General features: G+C 41.3%; 1 protein-coding gene across 2 annotated transcripts in view; it reads left to right on the top strand.

Annotated features, from left to right (window-relative positions):
- Positions 1–23,890, top strand: part of TANC1 (tetratricopeptide repeat, ankyrin repeat and coiled-coil containing 1) — a 3,647,153-nt gene that overhangs the window by 2,982,473 nt on the left and 640,790 nt on the right. For both annotated transcript variants that reach the window (XM_044074752.1, XM_044074753.1), the window contains exon 20: positions 5,495–5,680. In XM_044074752.1, the coding sequence (XP_043930687.1) occupies positions 5,495–5,680 (186 nt within the window). The remainder of the gene's footprint in view (positions 1–5,494; positions 5,681–23,890) is intronic.

The raw sequence follows: 23,890 nt of genomic DNA, 5'->3' as shown, positions 1-23,890 counted from the left end.
GCAGAGTTAAAATTTCTCTCCTGGAAGACAGCTTTTCTTCTGGCCATCACGTCAGCCAGAAGAGTCTCCAAGCTACAAGCACTCATTGCTGTGGAGCCCTTCATCATCCTCCATGCTGACAGGGTTTCACTCGGGGCTAACCCATCCTTCATGCCCAAAGTGGTGTCCAGTGTGGCTCTCAACCAATCCATTCATTTGCCCACCTTTTTCCCTAACCCACAAAACAAGGGTGAAAGGATCCTGCACTCTCTAGATGTGCACCGACAGCTCAGATAATATCTAGACAGGACCAAATTATTCAGAAAGTCTGATCAATTACTGGTTAGCTTTGCTGCAGGGGCAGAGGGCAAAGCCATCTCCAAACAGACAATTTCCAAATTTATAGCACACTGCATCCATTTCTGTTACAAGCAACATGGAAAACCTCACCGTAAGGGGGTAAGGACTCACTCCACCAGAGCAGCCTCCACCTCTCCAGCTTTCCTCAGAGGAGTCCCCATCAGGGACATCCTGTAGGCTGTCACCTGGACATCTGTTCACACTTTCACCAAGCATTACCACCTGCCTATCTTCTCCAAATCCAGGGCAGGCTTTGCCACTGCAGTCTTGCAGGGCATACTAGCCAGCTTCTAGTCTCCTTGACTGCCTCCACCCTTTTCCTCAGCTGTGGGAATCAACCCAAATGTGATGACTGCAACAGTGAAACATGAAGAACGTAGTACAGTTGTGTACATTTAACCATAAATGTAGATGTTCGAGTGTATTCACTGTTGCAGTTCTGGTTTCTCTCCCTCCATCCCCCTCTTCTTTCTCTCTCTCCTTACAAGGGAGATTTTGGTATTTACTTTCTACTGGTGGGGTTCTTCCACCGTAACCTAGGTCCCACTTTGGGGGCTCTTGACAGGGCAAGAAAAACTGATGTAATGACGTCAGCTGCCTTACTTTATATTACTGACAACCTATTGTCAGTCCTGAAGCGACAGCAACCAATGCAGAAATACTAAGCCTCTGGTATTCGAGCTGGCTGAAGGCTACCCTGGGAGGGTAACCTAAATGTGATGACTTCAACAGTGAATACACTCGAACATCTACATTTGTGGTAAGTCTACACAACTGTAATTTGTGTACCTGGCCCTGTGTAATTCATGCCTGTGTTTCTATATTGGAAAGACAGAGAGAAAGCTCTCGCAGAGAATATAGGAGCACGAGTATACTATTAAAAGACACAATATGAACAATGCCCTAGCAAAGCACATTAAACACAATGAGGGGCATTTGTTTCATTTTATAGCTATAGAGCATGTTATTAACAACAAACCATGGGCGCTGATGTTAGAGATCAGTGAACTTAAATTGCAGATTCGTCTGCAGGCAGATAGTTGGCCAGGTATAAATGAGAGAAGTTCTAGTTCTCCCATTTTAATTCTCCCATTTTAAAGTTAAAAGCATTGGAAAGGAATAAGGTTTTAGTGAATACAAAGTAATAAAAAAAATATATAGTTTAGATATATATAAACACATAGAATATGTTTAAATACAAATGTGCAAGTTACATTTAAACTAACTAATTATATTTCTGTTTACATAGTTTGTATTTAAAGAGAAACTTTTTTTAACATCTAAATTAATATGCAACTTTACATTTAGTGTTTTATTAATACATTTTGTTTTTTTAACAATATTTATAGGTTCATAGGTAGGTACTAGGCTATCTGCCAAAAGGCATTTATAAGCCTAGCCAGAATGTGTTGGCTTTCGCCGCCCCCTTAGATTAGTTCCCTGTGCCTCTGTCCAGCAGAGCCACTGAAGTCATCCCCGAGGTAAACTTTCTGTTTCCCATCCACTCATCAAGGTTTCTTTTGAAGAGTGTTAGCGAGGAGCTCTGCCTAATGTAGATTGGGATCTTGTTCCAAAGCATGGGAAGTCTCTAGGACAGGAATCTATCCCTCCAGCATGTCCTATTTATTGTTGTGGTGAGGTTTAGGTCCCTAGAGTGTATGGCTCGAGGGGATAAGGTTTTCTTTAGGTGAAGCATGTCCACAAATTCTGGGTTGGACATGGCCTTGTATGTCAGGCAGAGATCACCTCTGAGTAGGTGGTATGCAACCGAGTACAGCTGTAGTTTCTTCAGTCTAGCTGCATAGGGCATCTGTTTGAGGCCAGTGATCCTCTTGGTGAGGTACTTCTGTGGTCTTTCCAGCTGTTGCAGGTGTCTTGTAAGGTACATCCCAAATGGGGCGTTGTAGTCTATGATGGGTCTGATGAGTGATGAGAAGATGGGCACAATGACCTCTTTTGATCTGGATGTGAACCCTTTTTTAATAAGGTGGGCCACGTAGAAGGATTTTCTAACCACTTTGGCAATGTGATTATCAAAGGTGAGATTACTATCTGCTTGGGTCCCCAGATCCCTTATTACGTCTTCCATATTTAGGGGACTACCACCTGTGTGGTAGTTTGTGGGTACTTTGTTTTTTCCAAAGGGGATGAGTATGCACTGTTTGGAATTTAGCTTGAGGCCATGATTTTGACACCAGGTGTCCGTCTCAGTGAGACCCTTTTGGAGGATGTCTTTGTCAGCCGGAGAGTTAATTATAGCCTATAGTTTGCAGTCATCTGCGAACTTGGTCAGCCATAGTCCTCCTGTGCGTGCCTGTACCTCTGAGAAGTATATGCCGAACAGGAGGCATCCTAGGACTGAGCCCTGGGGAACGCCACTTGTAACTGGCCTAGAGTCGGACCTAGCTCCTGCAACTCTCACCATGTGGGTTCTGTCCGTGAGCCAGTTGGCAACCCATCTTATGGCGTAGGGATTTATGTTCAGGCCAGTGAGCTTGTCTATAATACCAGAATGGGGAATGGTGTTGAAGGCCTTAGTGAGGTCTAGGTAGGCTGTGGGTACCACCTTTCCCTCGTCTATAGCCTTGGTAACTGTCTCAAAGAAGTCCACCAGGTTTAGGAGGCATGATCTGCCCTTAGCAAAGCCGAACTGGGTAGGGTCCAGTGTTTGGAGGTTCCCGATGTCTCTGTTATGAGTTCCATGGCCTTGCAGACCAAGCTAGTCAGGCTTATAGGGTGATAGTTCCCGGGGTCTGTTGTGGCTCCACCTTTGTGGAGTGGAATAACTCTTGCTGTGCGCCACTCTATGGATACATAGCCTGTGGCGAGGCTGAATTTGAACAGTGTGTTTAGGTGAGGAGTTAGTTTGTCTTTGAGCTCGTGTAGGATGCAGTTTGGGACACGTCCGGTCCCATTGATGCTGTGTTTAAGTGTATATTGTTCATCATTTGTTGGTTCCCCTTCAGTACTTGAGTTGTTAAAGTGTGATTTCATTTTAATATTAATATTTTTATCCAATGAGAGTTGAAGTAAAAGTATAAAGGAAGTGACATTTGTAAATTCTGTTTGTCTGATGAAGTTCCACAGATTGTGAAACAAAAGCGCTAACCATTTTATTGTTTTTATTAATAAAAGTGGTGTTTAGCACCTTTTTTGAGCATCTGAACTCAGCTTACAGTCTTCATTTAAGCTGAACATGCGTTCGTTGACTGCCTTTGTTACTTTTGATTTGTTTATTTGAGTTTTTGTGGTTCGTTTATAAGTAACAGTAGAGGTCTTAGTTCTCACTGTTGCAGTATTCTGTCCCTCCTTTTACCACCCCCCCCCTTCTGACCATGGGGTCTTAGCTCATCACCACCTGCTTCTTCCCTTCCTGGATGTACATATTATTACTTTCCTCTGCACTTGCTCTACTTCTTCTGGAGAACTTCATTTTTAAGGATTAGGCACGTGTACATCACATATATACCTGGCACCTTGCACATAGGACATATGTCAAGTGTATGGTGCCCAGAAGGTGTAAAGGGTTTGGTAAGCTGGCTGGATTTTGGCTGTCCTCACCAGGGTTTCCCAAAAGTAAAGAATACAACAGTGAGAAATAGGATGTCTACTGTTGTGGTAAGATCCTACACAACTGTACTTCCTTAACACAGGAAAATGTTTTACTCATTGCTCTGACCTCTGCAAGAAGAGTATCTGAGTTGCAAGCTGTTATGGTGGAGTCAGCTCTTGCCCATTTTTCACTGAGACAGGGTTCCTTCAGAACTGTTCTTTCCTTTATGCCTAAAGTCATGTCTGAATTTGCATTAAGCTAAACTGTCCATCTACGTGATTTCTTTCCTTAACCAAAAAATTGGAAAGAAGGAGTACTTAATACCTTGGATGTCCACAGACAACTTGGGTACTGCCTTGACTGAAGAAAATCTTTCAGCTCCTCTCATCCGTTGTTCATATCTTGTTTAGATAAGAAGAAGGGATAACCTGCGTCAAAGCAGACTATTTCCAAATGTCAGTGGAGCAACAGGTAGCATACTTGCCTTTGATGTAGAAGGCTATGTGTTCATTTACCACACTAGGTTGATCAAATGCTGAAGCTGCACTCCTGAGTGTGCCATCCTTCAGATGAGATGTTAAACCGAGACCCCATCTGCTTGAGTTGTTGGTAGCTCAGGTGGATGTGAAAACAGTCTGTCAGAAAGAGTAGGAGAGGTTCCCCAACGCCATGGCCAAATTTTCCTAGTTTGGTCTAGTAGTATAAATACCACCTCGGGTTTCCCCTGAAGAGAGACTGCATGCCTAGTGGGACTAACCCAGTTAACAAAGGATAAAAATAAAAAATAAAATAAAAATAAAAATTACCTTCTGTTACTTCCACCACAACAAAACTGTTCCAGGCAAGGGGACTGCAACAGTGATCAAAATGATGAACCTAGTGCAGTTGTTTAAGCAAACTTAAAATAATGATACATGTTCACATGATGTCTGCAACAACAGCTGATCCCTCTCTTCTTCTCCCTTATTTTGTAAAATATTATTTTGCCAGGATATGGGCATTCTTGTCTTTTTACTCATAGGTATGTCCTCTCAGGATCTGTTGGCATGTAAGTTCTGAATGGCTTGACGCTCAAACCAATCTTTCTGACAGCACAGCTCGTGCTAATGGTTTGGGACATGGGAAGTGCCCTGCCTTTGGAAGCTACCTGGATGTTATATCCTTGGCAGGATGTAACCCGTATAGCTAAGGCTTACTGTAGCATTAATCATTCAAACATCTACTTTTATGGTATGTTTACTGACACAGCTGTACTTTCCTGTTGTTTAATTTATGGAGTGTTTACTGCTGGTTTGACAAGTTTGTAATGTAATTGATCATGCTATGGTACTAACAAAAAATGTTTGGCGGAGAGTATCTTTTTGTATAGTACGGAAATTGGACTTATAAAAGCTAATGAGTTGAATCTTTTCGCTCTGATATCCAGATTAACTTGCCCTGTTTCTGTCCCCATTATTTTTCTTTTTTTTTTTTCCTGTCCTATGATTGAGAAAAGTTGTCTTGTTGTTTTGATTTAGTTGAAAATTAATGACTTTGCTAAACATGTATTTATTGTGTCATATATTGTTTTCATTGTCTAAATGCTGTGTTCTAAAATAACAGGTCGATCACTTGGACAAAAATGGCCAGTGCCCTATTGTCCATGCTGCCTTAAGAGGACACCAGAGTATCATGGAATATTTTATCAGTTCTGATTGGATGGACTGTGGCCAGCAGCGAAATCAATTAAGAGAAAAGCAGACACTACAGCAGGCACTAATTGCTGCTTCCAGTATGGGACACTGTCAGGTATATATGCAATACAGTATTGTGTCTAGTAATTTGAAAACTATGTTTTATTTAATTCATTAAGTAAGCAATGATTTTTTTTTCAGGAACATGGGATAAATGGAATTTATATAGAAACTGTAAACTGCAGAATTTGAACCAAAAAGTATCATCATTATAAGTTGCTGTTAGTAGTACATTACTTCTGGACTTGAAAGTCCATTCTCAAAATGGTTATACATTCTTAGTACCAATAACGTTATCTGGAATGCAGTTATAATAGGAAGCTGACTTGTAGAATACTCTGTCCTTCCCCCAAGGCATTTTCTTTCTTTTCTGATTTTTTGCTGACATAGATGCTAAAGCCCACCCTTATCACAGTACTAGTCATGCTTTTGTATGTATTTTAATTGATCTGTAAAGACCCCAGTGCTAATTGCACCACTTGCAAAGTCTGTCTCTTTGAGGAAGTTGCCACATAGCCCAGTATTAACTTACCTCTTGCTCATTGTTGAATTTGTTTGTGTGCTTGTAGCACACATTCACCAGATGCATTTTTCAGTCATGAGAGCCAGATCGTGTTCTGTCCACCCTCATTTTGAAGAGCAGCAAAGGATGTGTTGTACCTTACCAGGAGTACCTTCCCTACCTTTGTGACTAGAAGACGTTTTTGTTGTTATTTGGGAAGTATGCAACAAGTCTTAAAAGGCTTTGTACTAAGTTTCAAATATCCAGAATTTATCCTTAGCACTCAAGCCTGGCTCTCAGCTGTATCATGTCACTTAGGTGGCAAGGCAAAAAACACTAGCTTTCTGAGACTGGATCTCCCAACATTTTCAATTCATTGTCATCCCTTCTTGGCCATCTCTTTTTGTTCTAGGTCTGCTACCCAAAGGTAGGTCATAATCAGGGCTCCATCCTAACGTGTTAAAGATCCAACAACTCAGCCTTGATTTGTCCCCTTTGTGGTTGCTGCTTTTTCATCTTTTTCCATTTCCTTCCTCTTTAACCCTTCTTGTGTTTCTGACAATGTACTTGTGTGTACGTGTTTGGTGCAGGATATCTGTATTCATATTACAGTCCCCACCATTCACTTAGTTTAACTCCCTGTTGCAATTGTTTGTTGCACAATTTTGCATTTCTGTGTATACCTACCAGAACTGCACACAATCTTTATCTGTGTTATCTCTACATCAGTATTTCGAGTGCTGTGTAACCTGCAAATCTTACAGCAGTCCCTGTCCCAGGACCTGTTTTTGGATTCATAATGAATCATTATTGTTTTTAAACAAAAAAATAAACACACCTTTTTTGTTTGCAGGGAAGCAGCAAGTGCTCTTGAACTGAGCCACCGGCCATAGTATGTGGTTGTTGACATTTTCTATACATTGCCAAAGTCGATGTCAGTAACAGTGCAGACTTTCGCTTTGGTGTCAGAATTGCAGCAGTTCTGTTCAGTGCTTTCCATGTCGACAGTGCCGTTAATGTTGTTGAACGTTGCCACCGGTACTCTTGGTTATGAGTGCCCTTCTGTTCCTTGGTGCTGCAGCCGAGTTGTTGAGACTACTTTTGTCATCAATGCCCTCAACGTTGTTTTAGATGTCAAATTCCTTGGCTTTTGACTCTCAAGTTCTTGATGCTGGCCTTGGGCCTAAGCATTTTCTTGAACATTCTCTGCTGCTGATAACTTGGTCAGTTAAGGCCCATAAATGCACCATTCATTCACATTGGCAGTTTTGACTGCGATCTCATTTTAAAGTCAGTTTTTACATCAGTGTTAACAGGCAGTTCTGCAATTGTCCTCAGTACCTGTAGCACCTATGGTTTTGACATTAGGCCCTCTGGCTCCTGCCTTTGTGGTTGGTCACTCTTCCTGCCATCAGGACAGAGGATCAGATAGCCATCTCCAAGGTCAACAGAGGATATCTAGTTACACCTCATCTTCTTCCTTCTCTCCAGATGTCTTCCCTTCAAGGATAGGAGGCAAGCATTTATGCAAGAGGAAGTAGATTGGCTCCTTCTTGGAGTCTCCCAACTCTGAATGCTGACAGTGATAATTGAGGACATCCTCTTATTTGCCTGGGCAGTGCCATGTTTGAGGACATCTTGGAAATGATACAAAAGGGAAATGGCCCACTGCCCCCAGTCCCTAGACTGGATGTGACAAGAGCCTTTCTGATCACCTTTTGTGTCCTGCTTGACAATACTGTCACCCTTGCTGTTGGGGAGGCTTGGAATGAGAGCTTGATGTGGTACCAGTTTCAATGTGACAATTGAGATTCTTTGGCCTCCTGAATTTTGCAATTGTTGGGTTCAGATTCCAGCAACTGAATGTGTTATGTGTAGCAGCCCTAAAGAAGGCTGCCATACCACAAAGCCCTGAATCTTTACAGTGCCCCCACATACCCACATTCCCAGAGATGAGGATTCTAGGACAATGGATCGTTTTAGATGTTGTGTGTGTGTATCTTCTGAACATGCTTTGGTTCCATCATAAGCTTCTGAATGAAGTGGCCAGGGCACTCAAAATTTGGGTATTTAAATGAAAAAGAAATGAGCTTGATTCACAGGTGGTGACAGTTTTGTTAATTTCTAGCCCCAATATGCACTTGCAAGTAACTCCACAAATAATGCAGTGAGTATAGCTGGTGCTGGCATTGCTGCATGATGTCACTTATGTAATGGATTTTGCTGAGAATTTGAAGGTGTTATTCCTTAGTAACCCCTTTGGTGGATGCCTTATTCATCTCAAAAGTGAAGTTGGAGGCATTGAGAAGGAGAATAGAACCCTCACTATATTTATGTCGAGTTTAAAACTATGCAGCACTCCTTTACAAGGAAGCTGAAGAGCCTGCACCAGTTGTAGTACAGCCATGAGGCAACAGAGAAATCCTAAGTTTGGGAAGAACCAGTGTGACTATGGTAATTTGCAGAATAGTCATAACTCAAGTAAACATTATCAGCAAAACCTGTGGTATTTCAGCCCCTTCATTTGGAGGGGTGGTAGTAGTGGAATCCCTGAAGGCTTGTCTAACTTTCCTCCCTCTGGAGGCATATGTGGGTTGCTTTTCCCTCAATTTGGCTGGATGGCTGTCATGCAAGATAGGTGGATTTGAACAGTTATATTCACAGGCTACCATATTCCCTTCCACACTCCGAACAAGCCACAGTCTTTTTTCATTGCCTAATGCCCCAAAACCATCAAAAAAGTGCAGTGAGAAAAAACATGGCTTAACCTGCTTCATGCAAGGGCCACCCGACAGTTCCCACCAGACCAGAGAGGTTAGAGATATTACTTCTGGGTCTTTTTAGTTCCACAAAAGACCAAGGACCTCATGGTGAATTTATTATTTTTTTTTATCTCAGCAGTCTGAATGAGTATTCCTCCAAAGAAAGGGGTCCAGTTAGTCACAGTGCAGTCATTTCTTCTTTGCTCACCAGGAAGAGAATGGGTGTGCTGTTTGGACCCCTCCCCCAAGACACATACCTACACACAAGGTTTTACAAGTGAATCAAAAAAGTTTCTCTTTTTCCAAGTAGGAGACTGCAGTTCATTTCAACCACAGTATGTTCCCAAATGATTGGCCACAGTAGCTGTGAACTAGAGGCTGCTGAGCGTTAAGGTTTGCCCTTGTTTGAATGAATGGCTTTTAGCTGCAGCAGTGTTAGAGGGAATGCTATCCACTTTCGAGAGACTACCTTTTGCTATCCCTGGGAATTACAATAAGCAGATACAGTTATTATCAGTTTTACGCTACATACATTGTCCTTGAAGGCTAGTTTCCCTTTGGAAGGATTCTCTCTCATCCAGTGCACAGTCAGTTTTTTTTTCTTTTTAAACACCTTTATTGAATTTTCACTTGTGGCACCGGCAAACTTAAATTAATATGAAAGTATATGAACCATGTTAACAAGTTCACATTTACAAACGTTCATCACATACAGTCTTCCCTGCAATATAGTTAATCCAACATTACATAAATTGCTCAGTTCCTGCCTTCTGTTAAACCTCATTCCTCCTCCAAAACATTTTTCTACATCTGTTGTTCCCACTATTTCTGTTTTTTTCAATGTAATTTACTCCTACTCTTTTTTAAAGATTTCACTTCCTATTATTTTCCTCTCTGTTACAATTTTCACTACTTCAAGTAAGGTTAGTTTGCACTTTGATTTCCATTTTCTAGTAATTGCTTTTCTGGCAGCCATCAGAATTAAACTTAACAAGACCTTACTAAGTCATCAATTCAGATCCTGTGTCCCAGGTCAGAAAATAATTTCCTTAGTTACACTCATTTGCTTAACCAGTACTCCTGACAGAGTACTCCGTACGGAATTTTTAAAATCTGCCAAGAGATTACACTCTGAAAACATATGCTCCTAGGTACCTCTTTCTTTCCCATTACACCTTCAACATTTGTCCCCTACCTGAGGACACAAGTCAGTTTCTTCAGTTCAGCACAGCCTTAACAGCTTGATAGCAGCTGCTGTTTACCTGGTTCACCATGCTAGGTTTCACTTGTGGTTTCTACAGTGTACCCTCAAGACACAGAGTTTAAGTGCACAGTCCTCTTATCTAATCAGGTCAGAATTTCCAAGGCATGGAAGCTACATTTACGAGGATAATTACCCAGGTCAGAATTTCGAAGACATGGAAGCTACATTTACGAGGGTAATTAACCCCCCCCGTCTCAGTGTAGGCATTTCCGTTTCACATCTCCACTCCATAGTGGCTGTCATCATAGATGTCTGCCCTAGCGTGGAGGAGGCATACAGTCCAAAATGCATTTTCACATTCAGATGCTAGTCTGCACATGATAGGTGTAGAAATGAGGGTGATCCTCCTCACACTGTATGTTTTCCAGGATTCCTTCCCCAAAGATACAGTTGCTATCCACATTAATAATATGGTTGTGTTATTGTAAAGGTAAAGGCAAGGGTGGGACCCTTTCTTTTATCCTTTTGTTGAGAAGTCATGAGGGTTTGGGAATGGACTTTGTCACGCAGTCATTTTCTGATAGAGACTAGTGTACTTGGGGAAGCCATTTCTGTTGCGGACAGGCAAAACTGTTGAAGTTTCACATCTACTCAGTGGCACTGAAGATTTTCCTTCTCTGGGGAAGCCTTGCTGTGACGTACTTGATTCTTACACCAGCACCAAATGCAGCAACATCTACTCCCTGATCCCTCTTCCAGAGCAGTGAACCAGGGATGCACTGTTCTAGTAATGGCCAGGATTTCATCATACACCAAAATTTATTCAGAAAACTTGAATAAACCGAAAGTCAGTCTTATAACCCCATTTTAGTGTCATCAATTTTGGTTCCCCTTATGTTGGCCTCATTTGTTAAATGAGTGTCATCTGCTGAGGCCCTTCATAACCCTGCTGATTTACCAGTCCAGCAAGCGTCATGCAATTTTTCACTCACTCTGGCTAATAGTATGGTTACTCCATTTTTTTAAACATCTTTATTGAATTATTACTTGTGACATGGGCAAATATGCATTTATGTAAAAGTAATCAAACTGTATTAGCAAGTTCACTTTTACAAACATTATACTTTACATATATTGCTGTATATCATTATAACCTAAGCAACATTACATAAATTATTCATTTCCTGCCTTTAAACCATCACTTATGACATAGGCAATCGTACATTTATATAAATGAAAACAAACCAAACTGACACAATCCTAGTTGCAAAAAATTTACGTCACAAACCATACTGACACACTCCCAGTTGTAAACATTATACATCACTTATAATTTGCCCAGTCTTTTTCAAGCATTACACAGCTCATTTAAATCCTGCCTTCATTTAAACTTCTTTCCTCTGTACTTTGCTCCTACCCTTTTTTAAAGTTCTCAATTCTAGTTGTTTTATCTCTGTTACTATATTCACTACTTCTAGTATAGTTGTTTTAGAGTTTGATTTCCATTTTCTAGTGATTTGCTTTTTTGGCAGCCACCATAATTAGGCACAGCAAGGCCTTACCATGTCTAGGCATTTCCAATTCTCTATCGGATCTCAGAAAAATTATCTCCCTTGTCACACCAATCTGCCCACCCATCATCTCTTACAGTGCATCCCGTAGGGAATGCTTAAAGTCCTCCCACTCACCTCACTCCCAGAAAATGTGTTCCCAATTACCTCTTCCTTACCTGTCACACCTCCAACATTTGCTGCCTACCTGAGGAAAATTTTTCTGGCGTCTACTTGGGGTATAAAAATATCTATGTAAACATTTCCAAGCAAAAATCCTAAATCTTCTAGATTTTGTTGCATATATGGGAGACATACATATATCCTTTCATTGTTTCTTTGTAAATTGCTTATCCAGTCTCTCTTCCAATCCTTTCTAACCCCTTCTGCCTTATTCTTAACAGTTGTCATGCAATATTTTATATGCTGTACTAATTATTCCTTTTTTAATGGCTGCTTCTGTTCTAGATTATACTACAAACTCCACTAGTGCTGGTCTTTTGTTTAGGAAATTTGGAGGTGAAACTGGAAATTCATCACTGATTTGGCACTTATGCCTCTAATGGACACAAGTAACCTGTAAATGGTTCATCTCCCAGGCCTATGCTTACATTTATCAAAGATATCAGAACTTGTCAGAGATGTGGGATGCATAGCTGGGCTTAAAAAGGCCATTGTGGTCGTTAGCCTAGTAAACAAATATGAAACTAAGACCCTCCTATTTCTTTCTTTTTGCCTATACTGTGATATCAATCCTTGATAGGGAAGGCAATCTCTAGCTTGTAGTCCAAATAAATTCTTAGTGTCTTCCCATTCTACCATCTTTCCCTCTCTAGATGTCCTTCTATTTATATGTTGCAGTATTCTTAATGTGAGGGAGTCTGTTGCAGGCTGTCCTGAACATCTAGCCAGTATACAGAAGTCTAAAGCTACTGTTGGGTACATGCAACGTTGCACATAGGACCCTGTCCAACGCTGGCCATAAAGAGACATCGGGTATAAAGCAGACATCTATACGTACCATCCCCAGAACTTTTCTGCCACCAGTCTGAACAGCAGGCTCATAGTCTCTGAAGGTCCTCGCGGAATTCCACAAATCCTTGTTCATGAAGACGTCCCTAGCATCATTATTGAATGAAGGCCTATGTCGGATCCCTCATCTTTCCACCATATGGATCTTCCACTTAAGAAAAAGCAGAAAATTAAACATACTACTTCTTCTCAGGAACATTCTGCTGATTGGCAAGCCTTTTCACAAGGGCTGTTTAATGCTTTTACAGCCTTTAGGCAATCTGCAGGGGTCTCTCTCTCTCCTTTCTCCTTCCCTTTCTCCAGTTTCTCCTCAAAAAATAATTAGGATTGAGGAATTCTCAGATGAAGATGATTCCTCTGGGGATGAGTCTCTGGCATATTCTTCCTAGATCTCCTCTCCATTTGGATATGCATCCTCAGAGAAGGAATTAAATGGTACAGAATCACCCGGGGGAGGATATTACCTTTGTTGAGACCATTGTGAAGATGAGAGAATTTTTCAAGTGGGATTGCTCTCAGATTTCTATGATACAAAAAAAATGTGTATATATATATATATATATCTCTATATATATATATACATATATATATATATATATATATAAAATGATTTCTTACAGAAGGGTTCCCCTTCCCCATCTGCAGTACTTCTGGTGCTACCAGCTTTCTTGGATGCTTTTTCCTCTGCTTCTCTGTGTCCAGATTCACAGTCTCCTGCCCTTAAAAGGCCAGACAGGTTTTACAAAGTGCCAGAGGACTGCAAGTATTTGTTTAAATGCCCTTCTGCAGATCCAGCTACAGTCTCAGTGGCTGTTGATAAGCCTTCTAAGCTTTTGCCTTCAGCTTCCCTTCTCCCCCTCAAATAAGGAGAGCAAAGTTATGGAATGGCTGGGGAAAAAGTGTATTACTCTGGCCACACTTTCCTTTAGGGCCATAAACTGCTAGGTGCATATGACCAAATATACCTTATCCCTCCTTTCTCAAGCCACTAAGCTCATTTTGGAGCTTCCAGACTCATGCACCAAGTCTCAGCTTTCTTCCATTTTGAGTTCCTCTGCTCAAGTGACACGTCATTCCATTAAATCCAGCTATGATACAGTGGAAGCATCTGGCTCTGTCCTTAGGAGGTACTCTTGGCTGAGACTCCAACCACTATCAGATGATACCAAAGCTAAGATTATGGATGATCCATTAGATTCCAAGACCTTATTTAGATCTGCAGCTGTAGAACTTTTTAAGTCCTTGCAAGAAAAGGTCAGGTAGCTCCAGGACCTTAAACATATTTTTGTCAGCAGTTCCAAAATTTCAAACGAACTGTACTTCTAAAACTCTGTTTGTAAGGAAGCTATCCAGAAAGAGGTGCCAGGAAAACTTTAACCTGCCAAGACGACTTTTGCTGCTCCTCCTCCTGCTCAGAAACAGCCCCTTCTGAGCAAGCCATGTAGTCTGTGACTGCCAACCTCTTTACAACCAGACCCCACTATCCTTACGTCTTTCCCTCTTTCTCTCCCTGCTTGGAAACAGATCACACAAGACTCCTGGATCCCTTCTATTATCCTCAGATAATAATAGGATTTTCTTGGTATGGAAGAGTCTCTTCCTTCCTTCAGGGGTATTCCTCAACCTTCAAAGGACCAGTTTTGTTTCTTTCCTCACGTGATTCACCCCTTGATTTCTCAGGTAAACATTCAAGAAGTTTCACCTTCCCAAATAGGGAAGGGATTCTGTTTAGGAATGTTCCTGGTCCCCAGAAAAGATGGTGCTTGGAGACCCATTCTAGATCTGTCACATCTAAACACCTTTTTAAAGGTCCCCACCTGTTGCATGCTTTCCTTAAACATTTTTGCTTCCTTCATTCTTCCACTGGCCTCCATGGTGTCCCTAGACATCAAGTATGCCTATCTTCATGCCTCTTTTCATCCTCTTTACAGGAAAGTTCTGTGCTTTGCTATTGCTTCCTCACATTTTCAATTTTCTGCTTTGCCTTTTGGTCTGTCTACAGCACCAAGGGTCTTTACAAAATGCTTTACCTCCTGTTATTGCCATTTGCAGACTCAGAGGTATTCATATTTTTCTGTACCTGGATGACCTCCTTTTCCAGGCTCATTCTCCAGACATTCTTTTAGATAACCTTGATTTCACAATTTATTTTCTGGAAAGACTAGGATTTTCTGTAAATTTCCAGAAATCCTTTCTTGTTCCTTCACAAGACCATGTCTTACTAGAATACAGACAGACAAGACATTGGCTTCCTTACCTCTCCTCAGATAGTCATCTCTCTAACTACTTTTTCAGGATATCATTCCACTTCAGCCCATGACAGCAAGGGAGTTTTTCCGCCTGCTGTGCTTTATGGTATCCACTATTCCCACATTACCGCTAACCAAACCTCACATGAGGAAACTCCAGTGGTATCCCAGGTCAGTCTGGATGCAACAGGCTCATCCACTAGATTTTGTCAGTCCTCTGCTTCCCTCCTTGAAAAAGTTATTGCTGTGGTGGGTTAAGCAGGTTACCTTGAGTCCAGGGCTTCCCCTCCAACCTCCCCTTCCATCTCAGGAGTTATTCACGGATGCCTCGGCTATGGGATGGGAGTGCAATCGTTGCCTCTAGGAATGTTCAAGATGTTTGGTCTCCTTCCCAAATGAAGGAACACATAAATTATAAAGAAAATGAAAGCTCTCATTTTTGTCCTGCAAACCTTTCAGCCTCTTTTTCTTCTAGGTCCCCTAAAGTGGTTCACAGACAACACCATAGATCTGATGTCTGTTCTTTCTTCTTCAGACCTGTGAGTTCTCACTTCTGAGTTCAGAAACCAACATGGTTGTCAGTAAGCTTAGAATACCAAGCTAGAGCTCCTCCCACCCTACCCATATGACCTAGCTCCTCTCAGATACCTTAGATCTCATTTTTCCATGCTCAGCGAAAGCATCGTGATCGGGTTAGAGTTCCTCTGTGAGTGTATTCCAAGGTTGTAAGTGGTATTTTTTCCACTTTCTATCATGTTGTTTTCTTATTTTTTTCTGCCCTTCTTCTGACTGTAAAAAAAAAAAAAAAGTTAGCTAGTTAGTTAATTATTTTCTTAAGTTGTAGTTTAGATTCTTTTCCACGCGTGGTCATTGCAACTTCTTCCTCTCTCTCTCTCTTTTCTTCTGTACTGTGTCCGATAAATCTGACAAATCAGTTGGGTTTAACAAATACACTTCCTGTGGGCAATAAGATCCCTGTATCTGGCGCCCACAGGGAGTACATTTACTGCTTGGGTCCTGACCACCTCCTGGTGGATTCTTCTGTTTGCATGGCCTTTCTCTCTTGGGCCCTTGCAGATAGAATATAACAAGCTTGTGCTCAAGGGTTTTATCCCACATTCTGCTGTCGTTGCTTCTGCTTCAGGGGCTCAAACTCCCACCAAGAAATCTAAGGAGGCCAGGGACCATTAGTAATGGTCGCTGGACCCCTCCATCTCCTTGGAGTTGGAGCCACCTTAGAAGGTCCCAAGACCGTTTGAGCACAATTCCCCAGCTCCGAAACTGGTGTCTCCCTCTCTGCCTCATGCCCCCCCCCCTTTGGGGCCAGAGCCATCAGCACCTAGACTGTCCCCTAGGGTTGTTTCATCCAGGTATTACTACAGATCCGACAGTATAGAAAAAATACCTTGTTGATGAAGGAACCACAAAGCAAAAATTGAGTATTTAGTCACAAAAACCAAGGTTCCAAGCAAGGCTCACAGAAGTAATAAATAATCCTTGAAAAAACTGAAAAATCCTTTATTCTGTTGAACAGGTAAGCGCTTTTGCAGTTCAAATCTGCTTCATCAGACCACATTAAATCACAGGTTAACTGACAAATATTTAAAACACAGAACAGCCAATCAAGTCAACTAAGAAAAGGAGGGAAAACTTATGTATTAAATATGTAAAACCTGGCAATTCAGAAAAGCACTTTAGGATAGATAGTCTATCAACAACAATACTGCAACATATAAATGCAAAGCATATACATATATATGAAAAAGGCCAATGTTGTAAATACATTCTATACAATCCCATAAACAGTATATAAATATAAAGATATAAAATCCATATTGTGCATATAAGCACAATTGTGTGTATATATATATATATATATATATATATATATATATATATATATATATATATATATATATATATATAAAATAAAAATACATATATATAAAAATATATTAAGAAATGTAGTGTTAGCTAAGTGTACTAAGCCCATATTGTATATTTATATAAGTATAAATGTATATATATGTGAGGGTCAATGTCTAAGCGGTTCCTTCATCAACAAGTATTTTTTCTATATTGTCATATTTGTTTTTCACCTTGTTGTTGAAGCATGGCTGAAGGCAGCATTGGAACGCCTGTGACTGCTTTGTCTTCCTGTGATACTAATTCAATGCACTATTGTTTCAAGGATTATTTATTACTTCTGTGAGCCTTGCTTGGAACCTTTTTGTGACTAATTACTACAGATCCTCCTCTGTGTCCTCGTCCATCAGGTTCTGTTGGAGCCTGTCAGAGAACGAGATGGACAGATTGATGAGGAAGTTTCTCCATATGCAGATCTGGATGGGGGGGTCCTCCCAGCTCTGTCCCCTTTGGGGTCTGCAAGCAGAGCTTCTCCCCTTGCAGGATCTGTGAGATGAGCTTCTCCCTGTAGGATTATCTCTCCTTCTCTGATCCGGCCTACCATTTCGGAGCTCCTGGATCCTTCATCCCCTGGTGCTGGTCTGTCTGCCCCGATAGTCCTTACTACTTCGAGTTCAACTGTTTCCTTGATTTGCCGGGTTCTGACTGTGTCGGCGCCAAGCAAGTCTTAAGCTGAAGCCTAGACATTTGAGTCTGGGGGGATGACTTCCACTCTGAAGTTCTCTGAGGTGTCGCTTTCCCTCGGCATTAGACAGCTCGGCGCTGACTCCCACTTGGAGTGGGGGGGGGGGCTGTTGGGGGCTGGAGCCTACCTGCTCCTGAACCCTCTGGACAGAGCAGTCTTCCTCATGACTCCAGTAGTCCTTCTGCCATTGAGGTGGTGGAGAGGGTTCTCTCTGCCCCTAGGAGACCTCCAGCACCTATTGTTTCAGATCCACCCCTTCCCATCTTATGCTCTGTGTCAGAGACCTCTCTTTTGCCACTGGGACAGATGGTTCCTGAGGGTCTCCAGTCTCTTCCACTTATGGAAGGCCATACCTCTTCCAACACCTTACCGGAACACCCCATCGAGGAGGTCCCTCAGAAGAGAAGGTGCAAAAGGAGGCACCTAGAGTCCCCAGAGAAATCTCTGATGACAGACACAGACTTCAGTGAAGGGGAAGAAGGTGGTCCCCCAGATCTTCACATAATGTCTCATTTGGAGGCATATTAGAGATTTTTTGCCAGAGAGGTGGTTGGTTGGTCCCAAATCCCACCCTGGATGAGTCAGTGTTCTTGGAAGCCTTCGGGACCAGCCCATCTACATCCTGGGTGTACTCCCTGCACATACCCTCGTGAACTTTGTATCTGCATGAGTATGGTAGGAACCAGACGCTGCATAACCTATCCCAAAAAGAGCAGACAAGATCCTTAGTGTCTCCAAGGATAGACCTCACTGAACAAAGGGCATTCAGTAGATGCTGTGATGGTGGCATCAGTGGCCACCAAGAAAGAGCCTACCCAGGAAAGCTGTACTGTACACCCCACTAACAGGGAGTCTAGTTTTTTGGACAGATTTGGAAAAAGTGTCTCCGCTTCTTCCAGCTTTGCCCTCAGAGTGTTGAATTACCTTGCCCATTTTACCAGGCTACAGGGGGACATACTTAAGGAACTCTCTAGCTCTGGCCCTGAGTCCATGACGCCGGAGGATCGGACTTCCTTTACCGCAGCGAGAAAAATGGAAAGACCCTTTCTGCCTTTGGGATCCGCTTCTCTACCCTGCATTAGGTACTTCTGCAAGAATGAACGCAGGGGAAAGAAGTTGTGGTTCAGAAAATCCTAAGGTCCTTTCCAGGACGCCGAGGGAGATTTTATCCCCCAGGGCAAAGGTGAGAATAATTCCAGTGATAGACGCCTTTGGGCCAGAGGGAGTCTGCTGAATTAGGGATCTCAGGATTCTTCCTCTGAGAAATGCTTGCAGTATCCCTGAGGTGTTGCCCGACTGTCCCTCTCTAGAGGCAGTCGGAGGACAATGCTCCTTGCACCTACAAACCTAGATAGCCATCACGAATGACCAATGGGTGCAAGGTGTTATATCCAGAGGTTATTCCATTCCATTTTTAAATCCTCCCAATCCCAAACATTGCCTCCCCGATGTTCCACCCAATCAGAGTAAGGCAGCAACTTGGGAAATTGCAAAGTTGCTGCAAAAAAAGAGTCATCCAGGAGGTCCCCTCAGACTACCTTGCTACAGAGATTTACTCTTGATTCTTTTTAGTTCCAAAAAGAACAGGGGATCTCAGGCCCATACTGGACCTAACTTATTTGAACAAATCAGTGAAACACATACACAGTTCAGGATGGTCACATTTCAGTCCATCCTTCCTTTTTTGCAGAAGGACATCTGGGTATGTTTGATAGACCTGAAGGATGCGTAGTATCAAAATGAACAGATGCTCCAGAAGGTATCTCTGTTTCAAGCAGGGAGCCAATTGCTACCAATTCCGCGTGCTTACATTTGGTCTCAACATAGCCCCCAGAGTGTTCACTAATTGCATGGCAGTGGTCACAGCTCACCTCAGACTGTATGGATTTCACGTTTCCTTACCTGGACTACTGGCTGCTAGTCACACCATCCAGGCATCTGCTGATCCAGGCCAGGGATTTTCTCTTACAACTAGACCCTACCTTATAGATCACCATAAACATCTAGAAGTCACAATTACAACCTGTGCAAATGATAGATTTATAGGGGAGAGCTTGAACACAACCAAAACCCTCACATTTCTTCCACTGGACAGGATTCTTACCCTGCGGACACACATCAAACAAATGCTAGTGGTACCAGTCCCTACAGTAGTCTGGTTCTCAGTGCTCTGGGTTCTGTGGCTGCAACAATTACCTTACTACCAACAGCTCGCTTACATATGAGAGTTCTCCAGTGGACATTGTCTGTCCAATGGTCCCTTCTGCATCACCCCCCCTCAAATCATCCTGTGAAACTGTCTTAGGTGTGCAGAATTTCTCTCTTGTGGTGGCTTCACGATCCAGAAGTGTCTCAGGGTTGGCCTTTCATTCTTCCCACCCCCTTCGCCACATTGCAAATGGACGCCTCCGAGCTGGCATGGGGGGGGGGGGGCATTACCTGGGACCAGACAGTCCAAGGCACATGGACTTCCCAGGAGACCAGTTGCTATCCTCAACAACTCCTCTGGTTGATAAAATTATACCTGACCTATGTATAAGACTAAAGGGACTAAAAACATTTTAACTGCTTGTATCTTGCTATCCATACCCATATAGCAGAACTTCCATTTTCTCAGTTTTTGTATTAACTTTTCTTTAGTCTCTTCCCACATATCCTTAGCTGCCACACCAGAATCATTTTTAATCCATACCCCTAAATACTTTTATCATGTCCACATAAATATGAATATTGCTGAATCAGTTTGTATGTGGGTGCATAATTTACTGCTAATGTTTTTGTTTTAGCTCCATTAATTTTGTATCCCTAAAAGATATGTAACTGTCTCAAAGTGTTCCACAACACTGTAATGTGTCTTTCTGGTTTTGTTGGGTATAATATCTCATCTTAAAAATAGAGACAGCTTTTCTTGACTACCATACAAATTATATCCTTAAATTTATGAGTTCCTTATTTTCTTTGCCAGTGGTTATAAATACAATGCAAGTAACAAAGGATGAAGAGGACACCCCCTACCTGGTACCTCTGCTTAAGCAAAAATTATCAGAGAGGACCCCACCCACTTTAATTTTTGCCTCCATTCCCTCGTATATCCTCATAATGAACCTTATATTTTTTTCAGGAAATGCAAATACTTCCATTGCCCTGCTCATAATCTCCCAGCTTACTCTGTCAAATGCTTTCTCTGCATCAATACCCACCAACCACAGTGGTATTTTCTTGCATTCTGCCTCCCTCTGGCTCATCAGTGTTGTGTTAATGTTGTCAAATGTTTGCCTCCCCTCCACAAAGTCACATTTATCCTTATCTATCAATTTTGGCATTACTTTTGCCATTCTTTTAGCCACTATAGACATGTACATTTTATTATCATAGTTTAGTATTGATATGGGCCTGTATAAAGCTGGATCTGATGGTTCTTTACCCTCTTTAGGTATTAAAGCTACCACTACTTTCTTTCAGGATGTTGGCACTGCTCCTCTTAAAATATTGTTAAAACCTTCCAAATCTTTATCAGTCCCCCCCCAGCTTCCATACTTCCATAGGAATACCATCTGTTCCTCGGGGCTTTCCTTTAGATTGGTTGTACATCACAATTTTTATCTCATTTCCTCCTGTCTTAACCATTAGTAATTGAGCCTCATCTCCCTCTTACCTTGGCATATTTAATTGTTTCATAAACATTTCCATTTGCATCTTTTCTTGATTTCCATATTTCGCTGTATGACTTTCATAGAACTTCCAAAATATTTCTAATACCTCTACAGGATCTCTTGTTACCTTTCTTGTTATAGGCTCCCTAAGCTTGGTGACAGCCCTTCCTGCTTTCTGTTGCCTGAGTCTTTGTGCTAAAAGTTTTTGTGCTCTAGTGTTATCATAAAAACAGTTGCTTAACAGCAATCTTTCTAAACTTGTGTATATTTTTAAGGTAATCTAATCCCTTATTTCCTACTTGGCATTTTGCAGTTGACCCTTTTCTTGTTCTGTGAGATTCCCCCTATTCTGCAGTACTTTAAAATTTGTCAGTCCATCTAAATAATTCTTATTACTTCTTAACCATAGCTCCTTTTCTGTTATTTCCACCCTTTTTTTTTAAGTTCACCTTAATTTTATCCTACTTCCTAGCTATACTTTAAAAAGTATGCTTACTCCATTTTGAGACATAGCCAGGATTGCTTCATAATTTCTGAAGATTGGTTCAGATTCTTACTTCTGCCCAGAGATGTGATACTAGAAAAAGGTACAAGATCAAATTAGAGCATTTTTTGGGGCTACCACCATAGGGTTTGTATGTTTTAACACCTTTTCCTGTCATTTTAAATTACCTTTCCCAGACTTCTGACACATACCAAAAGTAGTAGTCTCTCAGGGTTTATTTTTTGGCAATTTCTGATTTTCTTCAGGGGTTACAAATTTCTGTCCATACTTATGGCTCAGTAAGGAATTCCTCAAGGATGTGCACCAAATCCATTCAAGAATCCAGCACCCCTTGCTATTTGTATTGTTTGCTTAAAACAATGAACCCAAGCTTCTTTTGAAATAACTTCTAAAGATTTAGTGTTTACCATGGTAAGCTATTGTGTGGTGATCAGTTCTGCATTTCAGAATTGCAGACTTTTTGTGTTGAACCTCCAGATTTGGTCTTCTGTAAGGATAGAGTGGTCTTGTGGATGAACCCTGTTTATGCCTGAAGTAACAACTGAGTCTGAGTTGTTAAGACAATTGTCTATTCTTTCCAAATAATTCCAATAAACATGAATATATATTGCAATGCATGGATGTGAATAGGCAGTTGCAATTATGTTTGGACAGGACAGGGTCAGTCAGGAAAGATTGTGTTTGTTCTTACACTTCCAGCAAGTTACCTGCTGCGGAAACTAAAGTAATTTTGTTCAGATGTTTTTTATATTGTATCATTTTCTGTTATACAAAGTAAAAGAAAGAACAGTTAATTGTGCTATTCTGCCAGATAAGTGGCTATTTTACAGATTTTGTTTCTGACTTATAGGGTGTACAGTATTGGTGGTTATCTGTTTAGTTTGTTGCTTTACAACTGTTTACAGTTGTTTTTCCCTATTTTGCAGGATACAGTTGTCATAGCCAATAGAAAGATACTTACTCGTGTAACTTTTTTTCTTGTTTCTAACATCTTTATTAAGTGATCACATTTTAATCTGTAACATGGGTTTGCAAACATTAATGGAAAAGCAGACCAGCCACAGTAACAATTTCCATTGCATTTGTAAATGTGATACACATACACATTTCAAGAATTTTCATTTAGTCCTACATTACAAGTGCTCAGTTCTTGACTTCCCTTAAACCTCTTTACTCTCCCTGAACAGCATCTACTGTTCCCACAAATTCCATTTATGTCTATGAAATTTGCTCCTTTGCTTTTGTAAAGATCCTACCGCCTCCAGTTTTTATCTTCTTTATCATCCAGAACTCTCTTTACTGTAGAAATAGATTTTGTTTTTTATTCTGCTGTTTTTTTTTGGCAGTCAATAACATTAAATAACATTAAAGTCAGCAAGGCTTTACTATGTCTATGAAATTCAGAGCCTACATTCTAGTGCAAAAGAATAATTTCCTTAGTCACAAGCGTTTGTTCACCCCAGCATTTCTGTCAGCTGTGCAGAGTTTTTTTAAATCTGCTAACTTGTTACATTCCCATAAACATGTTCCCAATTACTTCTGTCTGCTCATCACACCTTCAATGTTTATCTGCTAGAGCAAAACCCTCTGATATCTACTTGAGGTATAAAAAATACCTATGTAGATACTTTTTGTGTTAAAATCCTAAAACTTTTTTTTTAATCCTAAACCTTCACTTTGTTGCATATTTGGTAGCCCTAAAATATCTTCCCACAGTTCCTTTTGTAAATTGTCTTTCCAGTCTCTCTTCCCAGTCTTTGTTATAGTTGTCATGCGATATTTTATATGCCCTTCTACTTATCCCTTTTTTAACAACAGATTCATTTTAGATTTAACTAGAACGCTACGAAAGTTAGACCCTCATTTATAATTTCCTTTTCTCTTTGCTTGTACTGTGATGTCAGTCCCTGGTAGGGAGGGCAGTCTCTGTCCTGCAGTCCAAATGTCATCTTGGTCTTTGGCTCCCTGGCGTATTGCTTCCTTGGTCCGTGTCGTCCAGTATCATGGCTCCTGGTATTCAAGGGCAGGTCTCCTTCCTTGGAGATCTCTGTCGCTCTCTTTATCGACATGGCCATTTAATCATATTCAGATCATGACTAAGGTGGTAGTAGATACTTAGTCACGTACTGGCCCAAATGTTACCAGTCCGTCTCAACAGATGACTGTTGGTCCACACCCGTTACAGTTCCTCCTTCAA

This window comes from Protopterus annectens, chromosome 6.part0, assembly GCF_019279795.1.
Source record: "Protopterus annectens isolate FY-2018-M chromosome 6.part0, PAN1.0, whole genome shotgun sequence".
Taxonomy (NCBI): Eukaryota; Metazoa; Chordata; order Ceratodontiformes; family Protopteridae; genus Protopterus; species Protopterus annectens.
Note: the sequence above shows the minus strand (reverse complement) of the source record. Positions and strands in the feature narration are given on the sequence as shown.